At 54.9% G+C, this 17498-nt stretch overlaps 1 protein-coding gene and 1 non-coding gene across 2 annotated transcripts; both read right to left on the minus strand.

Moving 5' to 3' along the window:
• Positions 1-2614: 2614 nt before the first annotated feature.
• LOC105485399 (eukaryotic translation elongation factor 2) lies at positions 2615-12135 on the minus strand. The gene is made up of 15 exons (XM_011747735.2): positions 11989-12135; positions 10755-10969; positions 9699-9880; positions 9396-9607; positions 8832-9010; positions 8517-8622; positions 7921-8034; positions 7428-7566; positions 7108-7303; positions 6399-6657; positions 5866-5973; positions 4351-4704; positions 3960-4142; positions 3747-3879; positions 2615-3293 (listed from the first exon to the last, which is right to left on the minus strand). Exons 1-15 carry the CDS (start codon positions 11989-11991, stop codon positions 3100-3102), a joined length of 2577 nt encoding a protein of 858 aa, XP_011746037.2. The 5' UTR covers positions 11992-12135; the 3' UTR covers positions 2615-3099.
• Positions 9096-9161, minus strand: LOC112427613 (small nucleolar RNA SNORD37). The gene has a single exon (XR_003019307.1). It is a non-coding gene; the product is annotated as a small nucleolar RNA SNORD37 (small nucleolar RNA).
• Positions 12136-17498: the final 5363 nt, after the last annotated feature.

Consider the following 17498-nt stretch of genomic DNA (forward strand, 5'->3'; position numbering starts at 1 on the left):
TTTTATTTACGTTTTCAACATATAATGGGTTGGTCAGGTGTGGTGGCTCGCACCCATAATCCCACTTTGAGAAGTCGAGGCCAGTGGATCACGAGGTCAGATGGAGACCATCCTGGCTAACATGGTGAAACCGTCTCCACTAAAAAATACAAAAATTAGCCAGATGTGGTGGCGAGCACCTGTAGTCCCAGCTACTCGGGAGGCTGAGGTTGCAGAATGGCATGAACCCGGGAGGCAGAGCTTGAAGTGAGCCGACATCGTGCCACTGCACTCCAGCCTGCGCAACAAAGACTCTATCTCAAAAAAATTTTAAAAAAAGTTCAGCTTCCACATACCACCTTAACTTTTGTACTATTAAAAAAGAACAGAGGCTGGGCGTGGTAGCTCACACCTGTAATCCCAGCACTTCGGGAGGCTGAGGCAGGAGGATCATGAGGTCAGATTGAGACCATCCTGGCTAACACGGTGAAACCCCGTCTCTACTAAAAATACAAAAAATTAGCCAGGTGTGGTGGCGGGCACCTGTAGTCCCAACTACTCGGGAGGCTGAGGCAGGAGAATGGCGTGAAACCGGGAGGCGGAGCTTGCAGTGAGCCGAGACCACAGCACTACACTCCAGCCTGGGCGACCAGTGAGACTCCATATCAAAAATAAAAATAAAGAATAGGCCAAGTGCAATAGCTCACGCCTGTAATCCCAGTACTTTGGGAGGCTGAGGTGGGTAGATCACGAGGTCAGGAGATCGAGACCATCCTGGCTAACATGGTGAAACCCTGTCTCTACTAAAAACTACAACAAAAACTAGCCGGGCGAGGTGGCGGGCACCTGTAGTCCCAGCTACTCAGGAGGCTGAGGCAGGAGAATGGCGTGAATCCAAGAGGCAGAGCTTATAGTGAACAGAGATCGCACCACTGCACTCCAGCCTGGGCGACAAGAGCGAAACTCCGTCTCAAAAAAAAAAAAAAAAAAAAAAACAGAACAGGTATGGTGGCTCACACCTATAACCCCAGCACTTCGGGAGGCTGAGGCCGCTGCTCTCTTGCAGTCGAGAGTTTGAGACCATCCTGGCCAACACAGTGAAACCCCATCTCAACTAAAAATACAGAAATTAGCCAGACATGGCAACAAGGCACCTGTAATTCCAGCTACTCGGGAGGCTGAAGCCCAAGAATTACTTGAACCCTTGAACCCGGAGGTAAAGGCTATAGTGAGCAGAGATGACGCCACTGCAGTTCAGCCTGGGCGATAGAGCGAGACTCACTCTCAAAACACAGTAATCCAAGCTGCCTACAATTTCCCTGACTGCTGGGAAACATAGTTCAGTTACAGCCCAAATTCAACAGCCAAGCCAAACCTCAGGCATACCTACACGTGGGCAAAGACTCAGCTGAGGCTTGGCCTCGGCAGTGCGGGGCCAGAGTGCCCCCTGCTTTGCCAGGAACCCCACAGTGCTACTTCACAGTCCCCACCTGCCTTCCTGAGGACACAGAAACACGCAGAAAATGATCATGTTAACTTTCTTACCAGCATTGACAAGATTAGGCCTCCTCACATCTTTAGCACAATTTAGAGAACAAATGAGGTGTGGTGGCTCACACCTGAGATCCCAGCACTTTGGGAGGCTGAGGCAGGAGGATTGCTTGAGTCCAGGAGGGAGACCAGCCTGGGCAACACGCCACAGTGGCTCACACCTGTAATTCCCAGCACTTTGGGAGGCCGAGGCAGGCAGATCACTTGAGGTCAGGAGTTCAAGACCAACCAGGCCACAGCAAAATTCTCAAAATAAATAAAAATTAGCTGGGCATGGTGGCACATGCCTGGAGTCCCAGTTACTCGGCAGTTCGAGGCAGGAGAATCCAGCAGGTGGAGGATGCAGTGAGCTGATTGCACTACACCCATCTGGAAAACAGCAAGACTCTGCCTCTAAAACGTTGTTTAAAAGGCCGAGCACAGTGGCTCACGCCTATAGTTGGCCAAGGCAGGCAGATCACAAGATCAAGAGATCGAGACCATCCTGGACAACATGGTGAAACCCCCGTCCCTACTAAAAATACAAATATTAGCTGGGCGTGGTGGTACACGCCTGTAATCCCAGCTACTCAGGAGCCTGAAGCAGGAGAACTGCTTGAACCCAGGAGGTGTAGGTTGCAGTAAGCAGATGGTGCCATTCCACTCCAGCCTAGGAAACAGAGACTCCATCTCACAAAAAAGTTTCAATGCAAGCAAATGGATTTCTAGCAAACTAGTCAGGACTGGGATGACCATAGAAAATCCTGATGGTGGATAGAACGCGTGAGCTTGTCAGCAATTCAGAGGGCTGCTGAAGTCTGCCAAGTTCAATCCGGTGCCCCTCACTCCACAGGGCCATCCAAATGCATTCAAAGTGACATCTTATAATTCTTTGCCACGCTAATTCCCTGAGCACTTCAAGCAGCTGACAGCTGCTTCTCTGACACAGGGGTAGGGCATTCCAACCATTCCAGAACGTTCCACCTAACACACCGAGGCAGCCCCAGGCTGCACCTAACTAGGGCCCGGGTCCCCTTCTAGACTCTGGTGAGCCCAGTACTGGGCAGCCCTGCTCCCCTAGTAAGACACGGTGAAAAACGCAGAACGGAGTCACCACCATATCAAATTTATTATTCCAATGGCACTAGTACAGCTGGAGGTGCTCATGGTGACACCGCACAGGACTTCCTGCCTGCTAGAAATCATCTACCCGCTTGTTCCTTTCCCCTTTCCGGGGCAAAAGCCACTACGGGCCATTTACCCAAATAAACCTCTTAATGCGTTTGTTAAAATTTGTTTGGACATCTGAGTTTCCCTCTGAAGAAATGGAAAAAGTGTTGGGTGTCCCATCCCACCTCCCCCTCCCCGACCAGCCCAGTAAAAGTCCCTGCTAAGAGGGCGTGTCTGCTGCCTCTGGACTCTGGAAATAAATATCGAAAGAAACGGCATCAAGTGTTAAGGTTGAGTGATGGCACGCAGCGGGCCCCAGAAACCTCTCAGGGGAGCGTCGCTGTGTCGGGACAGTCTCCAGGATGTGGTGCTGTGGGTGCTGCGAGTCCCCAGGGCAGCAGGTGCTGCAGGAAGGGCCGCCTACAATTTGTCCAGGAAGTTGTCCAGGGCCGGGATGCCTTCCTTCAGGCCCTTGCGTTTGCGGGTCTCAGCCACCACCTGGCTGGGGCGGCTGCTGTTGTCAAAGGGGTCTCCGGGCAAGATCTGCCAGTGGTCAAACACACACTGCGGGAAGGCCTGGCCGCCCGTGTTGGACCTCAGGTCAGCGGTGAAGCCTGCAGAGGGAAGCGAAAGGCTCACGGGGCTGCCAGGAAGGTGGCAGGACGGAGGAAAGTCCTGTCGGGAGCTCAGGCTAGTTCCTCAGCCCAAGTCACCCTGCAGACCAGACACTCGGCCTGGTGCCCAGCACTCCACCAAGGGCCTGCTCAAAGGCCTCAGTCCCTGCTCGTTCGGGATGACCCTGTGCGATAGCTCAGCTACTCTACTGGCCCGAGGCCTAAGCCTTCAGAGCTCCAGGCCCAGAGCCCTTCTCACACTGGGAATAGGAGAGTCCCTCCCCTGTGAATTCAGTGATTTGGGGTCACAAGCAGTCAGAAGCTGGGCCACCTGCTAAGTCCATCACCTGCTCCCATCAGGACACCTCCTTTAACACCCTGCTAAACTTACTGGGCTTCTGGCCCCCAGACTAGCCTGCCGGGCTCTGCAGGCCACGCTGGGTAAACACTCACCAAAGGACTCGTTGACAGGCAAGTAGGCCTTGACGACAAACATGGGGGTGCCGGCCACTTGGGACTCCTCAAACACGTGGCCCCGCTTCCTGTTCAAAACTCCATAGATGCCACCGACCACTTGCTCTGGACACTGCCAGAAGGAAAAGAGAAGCTGTCAGCGGCTGCTGGGCAGGACGGTGGCAGGGTCAGCGGCAGGCAGGCAGACCTCACCTGGATCTCCACAAGGTAGATGGGCTCCATGAGGCGCGGCTGGGCGGTCAGCACGCTGGCGTAGAGGCAGCGCCGCGCTGTGGGGATGATCTGGCCGCCCCCACGGTGGATGGCGTCAGCATGCAGAGTCACGTCGTGGACGTCGAAGCGCACACCCCGCATGTTCTCCTCACACAGCGCACCCTGAGGGAGGGGGAGAGCCGCTGTCAAGGGCCGAATGCATCTCGGCTGCTTGCCTTCCACCTGCCAAGTCCTGCAAGTCTCCACCAGGGGGACCTGGGGCCTTGCCCGCCTTGGCCCCATTAGGGTCCCTGACTCAGCAGGCAGGATCATAAGGTCCCTCTAGAGCCTGGAAATGGGTGTGGTCTGCATGTGCTGAGCTGTGCCTCACCTCCTTGGTGGCCCACTGGAAGCCGGCCACCACACTGTCCTTGATCTCGTTGAGGTACTGCACGCCCTTGGTGATGTCGGTGAGGATGTTGGGGCCGGTGCCGTCAGGCCCAAAGCACCAGATCTTGCGGGCCTCGGCCACGTCCCACTCGTACTTCTCGGCCAGGTAGCGTGCCCGCTGCTTGAGCTCCTGGCGGGCAGACACCTCGCCTTTATCGATGTCCTCGGCCAGGCCATCGGGGAAGGGCCGCGCCTTCATGTACAGTCGGTTGTGCTTGTTGGGGGACTTGGAGAGGCAGAGCACGTTTGACTCTTCACTGACTGTCTCGCGGTACGAGACGACCGGGTCAGATTTCTGCAGAAAGAGGAGGAAGGTCACACACTTGCCTGTCAGAAGAGGGGACCTTACACGCAAAGGCATCCCTAAACGCTTTTCCCAGTAAGGCAGACCTAATGCAGTCTGGCAGAGCCACATCAATCAGAACCAAGTGGAATCAGTATTGAACCACCAAGGACATCTCACTCCCCGCAAGGACAAGCAGCAGGGGCTCCACTGAGCTCTCCAGCACAGAAATCACAGGCTTGCGGAATTTTAAGCATTAACAGGAAAGAAACAAGGTCTGGAGCAGGCCTGGCCCGATCCCACCGGAGCAGCTGTGTTTGTGGACAGAAAACAGCAAGATGAGCTGTCTCTGAGTTAACTCAAAAAACAGCCCTGGAGGCTGGGCACGGTGGCTCACACTTGTACTCCCAGCACTTTGGGAGGCCAAGGCGGGTGGAACAAGAGATCAGGAGATCAAGATCATCCTGGCTAATGCGGTAAAACCCAGTCTCTACTAAAAATACAAAAAATTTGCCAGGCATGGTGGGCACCTGTAGTCCCAGCTACTTGGGAGGCTGAGGCAGGAGAATCACTTGAACCCGGGAGGCAGAACCTGCAGTGAGCTGAGAGCGCGCCACTGCACTCCAGCCTGGACAACAGAGCGAAACTTTGTCACAAAAAAAAGAAAAAAAAATAGCCCGGGCCAGGCACGGTGGCTCACACCTGTAATCCCAGCACTTTGGGAGGCCAAGGCGGGGGACTCACGAGGTCAGGAGATTGAGACCATCCTGGATAACACAGTGAAACCCCGTCTCTACTAAAAATACAAAAAAAAATTAACCAGGCCTGGTAGCACGCGCCGCCTATAGTCCCAGTGACTCAGAAAGCTAAGTGAGGCAGGAGAGTGGCGTGAACCCAGAAGGTGGAGGTTCCAGTGAGCTGAGATCACGCCACTGCACTCCAGCCTGGATGACACATCGAGATTCTACCTCCAAAACAAAACAAACACAAAACAGCCCCACATATTTGGAGAAGACCCTAAAGAGGAGACTTGAGAAACCTAAAATGCTGAGACCAAGGCTAAGATCGAGTCTAGGCGCCTGCACGGAGCCCACTTGGGCTCAGCTTTAAAACAGAGGGCAGGAGTCGGTGCCTGGGGAGGGGCGTGGGGACGGCTGGTCACTGGCGCCTCACCTTGATGGGGATGCAGGCATGGTCCTCCTCCAGGTCCTTCAGGCAGATCTCCAGGTGCAGCTCACCGGCGCCCGCGATGATGTGCTCTCCCGACTCCTCGATGATGCACTGAAAGGGACACGAGTTAGCACCAAAGGGGCAGGGGGCTCGGAACAGGTGGGACACCAGGCTACCAGCTTCCATTTAGCTAGGGAGAAGCTGGACCCCGCCAGGACAAGATTTCAGGGGAAGGTGCCGGGAGCCTGGGACCAGCACAAACTCCTGAAGAAATGTAAGGCCCACAAGCTACGGTGAACATGCACAGGGCAGCCTAGGAGAGGGCGGGGGCCTCCTGGGCGTGAGTCCCCGTTTACACAACTTCCATCTGAGAGGTGTGAGCCCCACGGAAGCAGGGGTTTTTCCCGCAGCTGGGAACCCCTCCTTTCATGACATGTCACCCCAATCTCACCACCACAGCAACCCACACAGCCACAGCTGAGGCCACAAGCCGCCCCCCACAGTGACTGCTCCCAGCGGGTACACTCCGTGCCCACCTGCACCATGGGGTCGGACTTGGCCAGCCGCTTCAGCCCCTCCACCAGCTTGGGTAGGTCAGCCGGGTTCTTGGCCTCCACGGCCACTCTGACGACAGGGCTGACGCTGAACTTCATCACCCGCATGTTGTGTGCGTGCTCGAAGGTGGTGATGGTGCCCGTCTTCACCAGGAACTGGTCCACACCCACCAGGCCCACAATGTTCCCACAAGGCACGTCCTCGATGGGCTCCACATAGCGGCCCATCATCAAGATTGTTCTGGAGAAGGCAAAAGGTGGCAGCAGGCCGCAGGGATGATTCTGCTGGATCCTAGGCTAGGGCAGGTCCCTCCCAGGGTTGGCAGCCCTCCTGCCTGGTCCCAGGGCAGGCTGGGGGCTTCCGCAAGTCCCTGACTGCTGTGTGGGGGCTGCCAGGAAACATACCCTCTTCGGAGTCACTGCCCTCTCCCTGGGTATGGGTCAAGACTGTCACCACCCACCTGGAGCCCAAGGATACAGATGAGCGGGGATCTGCTGTGCCCTAGGACTAGTGGCTTCTCCAGGAACACCCTCACTGGATTCTGAGGATAAAAGCTGTGGCTGGCACTAATATCACCCTATACTCCCTCTACGCTCCTCACTTCTAGCTCCTGACCGAGGCGCCAAAGACCTGGAGCGGGGCAGGGCCCACAACAGTGCCGAGGGGCCAGGCCATCACCTAGCAGCTCACCTCTGGATTGGCTTCAGGTAGAGGTCCTCCTTCTTCCCGGGGGTGTAGTTGGGCCCCATAATCCTGACCTTCAGGCCGGTGGAGACCAGGCCCGAGAAGACCCGTCCAAAGGCGTAGAACCGACCTTTGTCGGAGGTTGGCACCATTTTGGAAATATACATCATAAGGGGGCCTTTGGGGTCACAGCTTTTAATGCCTGAGGGACAGAGAAAACCCGCAACCTTTATTCCAGTGCAGCTCGGCCTTCTGGAACCCTGCAACCCGCAACCTCAGGAAGTCCTCCAGCTGCAACTCAGGACTCAACCACCAGGACCACGTACCCATGGCAGCCTCGTCGTCCGGGGGCCCCTCGTACAGGAGCTCGCAGCGGTACTTTTGGGCCGTCACAGGGGAGGGCAGATGGATGGTGATCATCTGCAACAAGGCGTCTCCGGCGGGCAGCCAGCGGCGCATCACAGCCTGCAGGGACGGAGGGTGGCGCATCAGACACCTGGGGAGCCCAGGAAGGCCCCATACACCCTTCCTCTCTTGAAGCCAAGGAAGCCAAAGTCACGAGTCATGTTCTCCAAAGCACGGCCCCTTTTGGAAGGCGGCAAAGGCCACGCACTCTCCTGCCAAGGCCCTTGTCCACACCTGTCTCAGATGGGGCTAGCTGCTAGGATGTGTCTCCAGCAACACCTGAAGACTAAATTGAGAGGGACAGCAGCTGTCCCTGCGCAGCTGCGGACCTCAGCCCCCAGGGCCTGGGCTGTCAAAGCATCCAGAAGCCGCAGCCTGCGTTCCCTCCACCCGCGGGCCGGGCCCAGGCCGCACCTTTAGCAGGGGTTTGCCTTCCTTGTCCTTGTCCTCACTGTCCAGTTTGATGTCCAGTTTCTCTATCAGTTTTGCTGTCTCCTCTTTCTTGAAATTCATGATGGCATCAAACACCTAAATTCACCACGAGGAGATAGGAAAGCCCATTTGGGAACGGCAGGAGGAAGCCTTGTGCTTCCTGCTCGGGAGACTAAGGTCAGCGCAAGGGGACGCAATGCGGAGCAGGAGCAGGCCTGGCCTGCCTACCACGGGCCCAGCCGAGCGAACGGGGAGCTGGAGGAAGCCTCGAGATAGAACAGAGAAAAAGCCCACTCTGACTCATAGACAAGAGCATGAGTTCTGACTTACAAGCACTGAATGGCCACCTGTAGCCAAAACCGCAAGTTACCCAAACCCCTCCTTGCAAGGGAGGTCCCAAGGCTCTGGCTGTGTAGTCCAGGCCTTAAGAGAAGAACCCTGACTCCACCTGTTAGGAGCTGCCCTCCTCCCACCTTGCACCTGCCCCACAGGGAGATGGGCCCAATCAGCTGACAAGCAACCGGCCAGAACCAGCAGGACCAGGGGCCAATAGGCCCGGCGTAGCCCTCACTCCTCACCTTGAAGATGGGGTCCAGGATCAACTGGCAGAAGGTGCGTGGCAGCTTCTTCCCATCGGGGCTGGTGGCTGACTTGCTGAACTTGCCGTTGGCTGGGTCAAAGTACCTGGCAGGGAGAGGCAAAGCCAAATCAAGTTAGGGCCTCCAAGGCATGCGGCGGGGGGGCGGGAGGATCGCCAAGGGGACGTGCTTGGGCCAGACTCTCTGGGGTGACTGGCGGTCTTGAGCCGTGCTGTGAATATGGCACCACAGCCCTGGGCGATGCCACTCCCCCCAGGTGTCAGGAACCCCACAACCATACCCCGCAGGGCTCACCTGTCACCCCACAGCTTCTTCATCATGTCCTCCACTTTTTTGGCCCGCTCGGCAGGCCCCAACTGGCCCTCCCCTTTGGCAGCAAACTTGGCCACGTACATCTCCGCAAACTGCTTCAGGGTGAAGGCCCACCCATGGAGACCAGACCCGAAGCCCACGGTACCGAGGACAGGATCGATCTGGAAGTATAAGAAATGGGAAGCGACTGTGAGGAGGGCCCCTGGGCAGAGCCTGCAGTTGCGGACTGGGTGCCTCAGGCATGGGCCTCAGACGCTGGATTTCTTCAGTAGACATCAGGTCAAAGTGAAGAAATGATCAGTCATCACGAACAAGGGGGCCAGCCCCTCCACCACCCACAACACCGTTCCTTGCGCTCGCCACTTCCAGTTGCCCAAAGATCAAGGGCTGGGTCAAGAAGGTTGAGAACATTCCAGCCCCCTTCTCTGTCACCCCAACATTCCTGGCAAAAACACACTTCCAGTCCCCTCAGCTCAACTCCGCTCCCCGCCAGCTCCTGCGGTGCCCACTGCGGCGGGCACACCACCCAGCCAGGGAGGGCCGTACCATGATGTTGCCCATGGGGCCGCTCTCGCCCTCGCCGTAGGTGGAGATGATGACGTTCACGTTCTCCACAATGCGCTGGAAGGTCTGGTAGAGCTCCTCGGGCTCCAGCTGCAGCTCCAGCAGGGCACGGTCCATCTTGTTCATCATCAGCACAGGCTTGATGCGCTCCGCAATGGCCTGCCGCAGCACTGTCTCCGTCTGCACACACACGCCTAGGGATGCAGGGCACGGGGCGGCGCTGTCATCCTCAAACAGGGAAGGCCCCGGGTTCTAGGCCCTGCCTCAGGGGGACCCGCTGCTTACCTGACACGCAGTCCACCACAACCAATGCACCATCAGTGACTCGGAGGGCAGCGGTCACCTCCGAGGAAAAGTCGACGTGCCCGGGGGAGTCGATGAGGTTAATGAGGAAGCCGGCGCCGTCCTTGCTCTGCTTGATGAAGTTCAAGTCATTCTCCGAGAGCTCGTAGAAGAGGGAGATGGCACTGATGGAGGGAGGGATCCATCAGGGGGACAGGATGCACACACCTGGCCCAGGGAGGCTGGGATGCTGTCAGAAGCCAGGCTGCTCCTCCCTCCATGACTCATCCCTTGAGAGGCTCCCACAAGACCCAACCCACCCTTGTCCTTTGCCTCCACAATACTCTGTCCGAGACAGGCCCCCCCCACCCGACAGGGAACTCCTGGTACCAGCCCCACAGCCAGCTACTCAGAGCCCTCCTGACCGGACACTCTGCCCCACCGACTTGGTCCCCCCAAGACTCATCACACCTGACTCAAAGTAGCAATGAAAAGACCCCGCAGGACAGCAAAAGCCTTCAGAGACTCTGACCCTTCCCTCCTCACTTCTGCCCCTGCTCCAGTGGAAATGAAGAGCTTTAGCCAGAGACCCTCACTATGGTGCCAACCCAGGACAAAAGGCATTTGGGATCACTGTGCTCTGCGCTCACGTTTTAGACTCTCACCCCACTCACATCAGGGGCCAGAAACTGTCACGGAATGAACGCCATCCAGTGCAACACAAGAGCTTCCCGCATCCTGAGTGCCAGGAACACCCCCCCTTCCAGGTGTGACAGCAAAACCCCTCCAGATATCGTAGGAGTGGCGGCAAGTCCCCCAGGGAAGGAGAACCACTGAGTGAAGCCCCTCCTCAAGAAAATCTTCCGGCTCGCAGTACCCCCAATCCCTGTGACTCTTGATCCCCGTCTCGCTGGACTGAACCTCACTCATTCTCCCATGAATTAAGAAACCAGGAGAAAGAGACGTTGCCTAGTCTCTCCCCGCCCACCCTGGCCCAGTGGCCTCCAGCTGCCAGGCCAGCACCTCCCTGCCTGGGTACAGAGGGCACGGGGAGCTCACGTTGACTTGATGGTGATGCAACGCTCCTGCTCATCCTTCCGGGTGTCAGTGAAGCGTGTCTCCCCGGCCCGGGCCGAGGCGATGATGCCCGCCTTGCACACCAGGGAGTCTGTCAGCGTGGACTTGCCGTGGTCCACGTGGGCGATGACAGACATGTTTCGGATGTTGGCCTTCTTGTCCATGATGGCGCGGATCTGGTCTACCGTGAAGTTCACCTGGGCAAGAGGGGGAGGCTCAGACCAGCTGGAGATTTCCAGGAACACGGCTTGGCATGGAGCGTTCAGTCCAAACGAACCAGCATGCCCAAGGCCAGGAGGGGACTGGTGTTGGGGTACCTGAAGCCCACCCAATCCTGCCAGCCTAACACGCCTTGAGAACTACCCCACAATCTCCAAAGATCCACTGTCAACAGATGTCATCCAGAACGGACAACCCAGAAATAAAAGCGCTCAGAAATAAAACTCAGTGGCAACAGATTTCCTTGATACCAAATATAAACACTAAAGAGTTATTAGAGGCCAAACACGTAACGAATGAACCTTCTCCCAAAGCCCCCTCCACGTTGTCATCGGGCCACCCAGGCTTCCCCGACCAAAAACTTTCATAATAAAATGCAAGGTCACCCCTCGGCAAGAGGGATCACACAAGGCCACCCACCCCAGGTGATAACGGGGAGCCGGAACGGCCCTAACAGCCACAAGCCTACACCTCGTGTCTCAAAACGAGTCTTTGCACATTTCGGAGTCACAAGGACAAGCGCCTAGGGCCGACAGTTAACAGCATCAAGAGAAGATATTTGGGAGGAAAAGGGGAACCTTTCAGGTGTCGCTTTGCTGGTTCTGCCATTTCCCTGCCGCCCCTAGTCCCCCGGCAGAAAATCGATCTCAAACTCGCGGCCCGCGAGTTACATAAGGCGCCTACCCGTCTCCCCGCTTCCACCGCGGTGCCCGCCATTACAACGCCTGCCACATCATCATACCCCACCCCCATCCTCCCTAACACCCCAGCTCCAGCCAGGTCTGGGCAAGGTTACGGCGCCCCCGGAAGCGGAGAAGGGGCTCCGTGAACAGTGCGGCGCACAGACATGGCGGCGACCGCTGCCCCAGCCCCGGCTCCTCCGGCTCTGCCGCCGCTACGTCTCCTCCCGGCACGGGCGGCCCCAGCGTCTAGGCAGCGTCGGCCCCGCGGAGGTCCCGCCGCCGTTCCGGGACACCAGCGAGGCAGGGTTACTCACCATGGTGGCGGATGGCGGTGGATTCTCCCAGGTAGAACCGAAAGAAGCGAGTCGCGCCGAGGATGGCGACGACGACGGCGGAAGAGAACGCTGACGTCAACACTCAGCACTTTATAGGCGGACGCCGGTTGGGCGGGTCATGTGACTGCGCTGCGGAGGCGGGGCGAAGCGACGCCGCGCAAGCGCACGGAGGCGTTCCCGCACACCTCCCCCGTTAACCCATTCGGCGCTGGCGAGGGTGCTTTAGGATACAGTCTGGGCGTCTCGGGGATGGTGGTCGCCCTCGGTGTGCAGTGTTCAGGTGCACAAAGCAAAGAGCGCCGTTTTAGCTGAGAATAAAAACCATAGCAACGATATTAGCTTACAAAATGTCCAGCACTTCTATTAAAGCCACATTGCAAGGTGAATAGAGTCTGTGGATTTTACCCAAGTCAATTTCCCGGTTTGGGCGTTGTTATGTAAGCCGATATCCCTGGGAGAAGCAGAAGGAAAAAGGACACTCGCGACCACTATACTGTTTTTCAACTCCTTACCTGCAATTATTTCAAAATAAAAAGATTTATAAGAAGCAGGCATCGGAATCACTGATCCCACAAATGCATACTGAGCATCTATGCACCAGGCATTGTTAGAGGTTTTGTAGATACAGCAGTGGACAAAACACCTTGCTAGCTTGACCACACTGCGTGCACTTCTACTAACTACTAGGATTTCTCTTTGCCTCAGTTTCCTCGTCTGTAAATCGGAGGTGATCAATACCACTCTATTGTTTGAGGTGGGCTAAAACGAACTAAAGACATCTAAAAGAATTAGCACCGTGCCTGATACCCAACGCTCAATAAACGCTATGTATTTTAATTAGCTAAGATTGCTATTAATAAAACATTTATTTCAGGACTGGTTTGCCATGTCCCAGGCACCCGGCTAAGCGCTTTACTGGCACAATTTCATTTTCTAGTTCATTTCCTCTCCAGGGGGAGGCGCAGGAAGACTGTTTAGCATTTGTGTCCTAATCTGACCCTAAGAAACAGTTGAATGTGTTTCATAGCTCATGAATTGGCACTCAATTGAGTATCTCTATTCCTTATGAAAAGCCCAGCCCGCTGTTTAGCACATAGTAGGTACTCAGTATTTCTTGCATGAATGATGTTCTCGCAGTGCAAATGAACCCCCTGCGGCACGTCTTTCCCTAAACTCACTTTGTGAAACAGAAGAGCCACTGCAGTGCTTTTCCTGGGCTGAGAGAGGGGGAGGTGTGGATCCACAAAAAGCAATGCAAATTCCAGCCTGGACTCTAAAATAAACCTGTACACTCCTCCCCCTCACAAATGCTTCGGGCACTTTGCTTTACAAAGCGCTGTCTCAACCTTGGTTTTCATTTAATGGATGATTGCTCTTGCTATCACCATTTAACCCGATGGAAAACGGAAAGTATCTTCTGAAAGAATTGAGGCTCCGAAAGGCAGATGGCATGGCAGGGAGCAGATGTGAGCGCCCGGGGTCCCTAACCACCTACACCTGTGCCGGTGACGCGTTTAATGTTAAGTTACAAGTCAAGCGCATGCGCCATTTGGGGGCTGAGTTTTGAGCAGAGAGGTATTCCGTTTCTCGTTCTTAATAATAAAATTCTTCAAAATCTTTAAATGCACTAAGCACCTACTACGTGTTGGGTTCCCTATTGGGCGCTTCGCAGCCGTTTTTTCCTTGCAAGGTGGGGGCATTTCAGAGATGTAATGGAAAGGTTTTCATTGAAAGAGGGGTTAGGCGAGAGGCGGAGGTTGCAGTTAGCCGAGATCGCGCCACTGCACTCCAGCCTGGCGACAGAGCGAGACTCCGTCTCAAAAAAATTAAAAAATTAAAAAGGGGTTAGGCTGGGTGCAGTGGCTCACGCCTGTAATCCCAGAACTTTGGGAGGCCAAGGCAGGCAGATCACCTGAGGTTGGGAGTTCGAGACCAGCCTACTCAACATGGAGAAACCGCGTCTTTACTAAAAATTAAAAAAAAAAAAAAAAAAAAAAAAATAGCCGGGCGTGGTGGTGAACGCCTGAAATCCCAGCTACTTGGGAGGCTGAGTCAGGAGAACCGCTTGAACCCGAGAGGCGGAGGTTGCAGTGAGCCGAGATCAGGCCACTGCACTCCTGCCTGGGCAACAGAGCGAGACTCTGTCTTAAAAAAAAAAAAAAAAAAAAGGGTGGGGGGGCTGTTCACATCTATCCCGGAACTTAATAAAACAGGGGTTGAATTTGTTCTCAAGTGCACGGATTGCTTATTGAAAAATTCTAATATCATGTAATTTAAAGAAGTAGGGGGAGAGCTTAAGGGAAAAAGGGGTATTTTCAACCCCACAGCTGCAGGGATGGAGCCAGGTGTTGGCAGGGAAGGATCTCTCCCACTGTCATCCCCACATCCACGAATAGCAGAATCCTGGAGTACCACAAGCAGCCACAACCAGGTCAGCTGTCATAAGTACAATAATAAATACAGGCTGCGTTTAAAGGGTGGGGACCAAGAAAAAAATTCACCTCTGCAGAGAAGCTCCGTTGCGCATGCGCCTGCTGCGGCGCCAGGAGGGCTCAGAGACCGCAGCAGCGGCCTCTGCTGACCGACAGTCGCCAGTGCAGGCCTCTCGACACTGCCTTTTTTTTGGGGGGACCTAGTCTCGCTCTGTCGCTAGGCTGGAGTGCAGTGATGCGCTCTCGGCTCACTGCAACTTCCGCCTCCCGGGTTCAAGCGATTCACCTACCTCAGCCTCCCGAATAACTAGGATTACAGGTGCGCGTCACCACGTCCGGCTGATTTTTTGTATTTTTAGTAGAGACGGGGTTTCACCATGTTCGCCGGGTTGGTCTTGAACCCCTGACTTCGTGATCCGCCCGCCTCGGCCTCCCAAAGCTCTGGGATTACCCGCGTGAGCCACCGCGCCCGGCCAACACTGCCTTTTAACGGTTTATTGAGCGTTTACTAGGCCCTGACCTCACGGTCCTTTAAATCAAATACTCCACCTAACCTACCCACACCCTGGGCTTCGGGTGGGCTCCTTTACGCCTGAGAAAATGGAGACTCAGAGATGTTAAGTCATTTACCCACGTTGACAGAGCTAGTAAAGGTGCAGCCGAATCCGACTCGAGGAGTGGTTTAATCGGGAAGGAGTCCGACCCTGCGACTGTTGCCCAGAGGCATTTCAGATTTGGGAAATGGGCCGGGCATGGTGGCTTATGCCTGTAATCCCAGCACTTTGGGAGGCAGAGGCGGGTGGATCACCTGAGGTTAGGAGTTCGAGACCAGCCTGGCCAACATGGCAAAACCCCATAATACAAAAAATTAGCCGGGCGTGGTGGTGGGCAGCTGTAATCCCAGCTACTCTGGAGGCTGAGGCAAGAGAATCGCTTGAACCGGGGAGGTGGAGGTTGCAGTGAGCCAAGATCAGGTCACTGCACTCCAGCCTGGGTGACAGAGTGAGATTGTCAAAAAAAAAAAAAAAAAAAAAGGGAGGGGGGCCCTCTCTGGCTGTGTGACCTTGGGCAAGTTACTCAACCTCTCTGAGCCGTGGGTGCTGCATGTAATATATTGAATTACAACAGAATCGGTTTTATAGGGCTCTCGTGAGATTTAAAGAAATGAATAGAAATAGGTTAGACATGGTGGCTCACACCTGTAATCCCAACAATTTGGGAGGTCGAAGTGGGAGGACTGCTTGAGCCCAGGAGTTTGACCCCAGCCTGGGCAACATAAGGAGACCCCCATCTCCATTAAAATAATAATAATAGGCCGGGCGCGGTGGCTCACGCCTGTAATCCCAGCACTTTGGGAGGCCGAGGCGGGCGGATCATAAGGTCAGGAGATCGAGACCACGGTGAAACCCTGTCTCTACTAAAAATACAAAAAAAAAAAAAATTAGCCGGGCGCGGTTGTGGGCGCCTGTAGTCCCAGGTACTCGGGAGGCTGAGGCAGGAGAATGGCGTGAACCCGGGAGGCGGAGCTTGCAGTGAGCTGAGATCACGCCACTGCACTCCAGCCTGGGCGACAGAGCGAGACTCCGTCTCAAAAAAAATAATAAAATAAAATAAAATAAAATAATAATAATAATAACAAGCCAGGAGTGGTGGCGCGTGCCTGTAATCCCAGTTACTCAGGAGGCTGAGGCACGAGAATTGCTTGAACCTGGGAGGCAGAGGTTGCCATGAGCCAAGATCTCACCACTGCACTCCAGCCTGGGCAACAGAGCGAGATTCTGTCTCAAAATAAATACATAAATGAGCTTGGCTTGGTGGCATATGCCTGTGGGTTGAGGTGGGGTCACTGCTTGAGCCCAGGAGTTTCGGGCTGCCGTCAGCTATGATTTAACTACTGCACTCCAGCCTGGGGGACACAGCAAGACTCTGTCACACACACAGACAAATAAATATAAATAAAGCACCTAATATTACCAGTACCTGGTATAAGATAATCCATATTAAGAGTTGACTCCGGCCGGGTGTGGTGGCTCACGCCTGTAATCCCAGTACTTTAAGAGGCCGAGGCGGGCGGATCATGAGCTCAGGAGATCGAGACCCCCATGGCCAACACGGTGAAACCCTGTCTCTACTAAAAATACAAAAAGATTAGCTGGGTGTGGTGTAATCCCAGCTACTCGGGAGGCTGAGGCACGAGAATCCCTTGAACCTAGGAGGTGGAGGTTGTAGTGAGCTGAGATTGCACCACTGCACTCCAGCCTGGGTGACAGAGCGAGACTCCGTCTCAAAAAAAAAAAAAAAGTGGATTTTCTCTTTTGGGTGATTAAACAAATGGGTTCAGGGAGGCCTGGTGAGTCTGCGTAGTAAGAACAGGCACAGTGGCTCATGTCTGTAATCCCAGCACTTTGGGAGGCAGAGGTGGGTGAGTCACTTGAGGTCAGGAGTTGGAGACCAGCCTGGCCAACATGATGAAAACCCAACTCTACTAAAAATACAAAAATTAGCCGGGCATGGTGGCGGGCGCCTCCTGTGGTCCTAATTACTCAGGAGGCTGAGGCAGGAGAAACACTTGAACCCAGGAGGCTGAGGTTACAGTGGGCAGAGATCACCACACTGCACTCCAGCCTGGGTGATAGTGGGAGACTCCATACCCCCAAAAAAAGAAAAAAGGAAAAAGGCCGAACGCAATGGCTCGCGCCTGCAATCCCAGAACTTTGGGAGGACAAGGCGGGCAGATCACCTAAGGTCAGGTGTTCGAGACCAGCCTGGCCAACATGGTGAAACCCTGTCTCTACTAAAAACACAAAAATTAGCTGGGCCTGGCGGTACGTGCCTGTAATCCCAGCTACTCGGGAGGCTGAGACACGAGAATCGTTTGAACCCGGGAGGCAGAGATTGCAGTGAGCCGAGATTGCGCCATTACACTCCAGCCTGGGCAACAAGAGCAAAACTCCATTTCAAAAAGAAAAGAAAGAAAGAACAGAAGCTCCAAGCAAAAGCTGGTATTTCTGACCACAGAGCTATGCAGAGTCTTTACGGTGAATATGGATTTATGCA

This window comes from Macaca nemestrina, chromosome 20, assembly GCF_043159975.1.
Source record: "Macaca nemestrina isolate mMacNem1 chromosome 20, mMacNem.hap1, whole genome shotgun sequence".
In the NCBI taxonomy this organism is placed as follows: domain Eukaryota; kingdom Metazoa; phylum Chordata; class Mammalia; order Primates; family Cercopithecidae; genus Macaca; species Macaca nemestrina.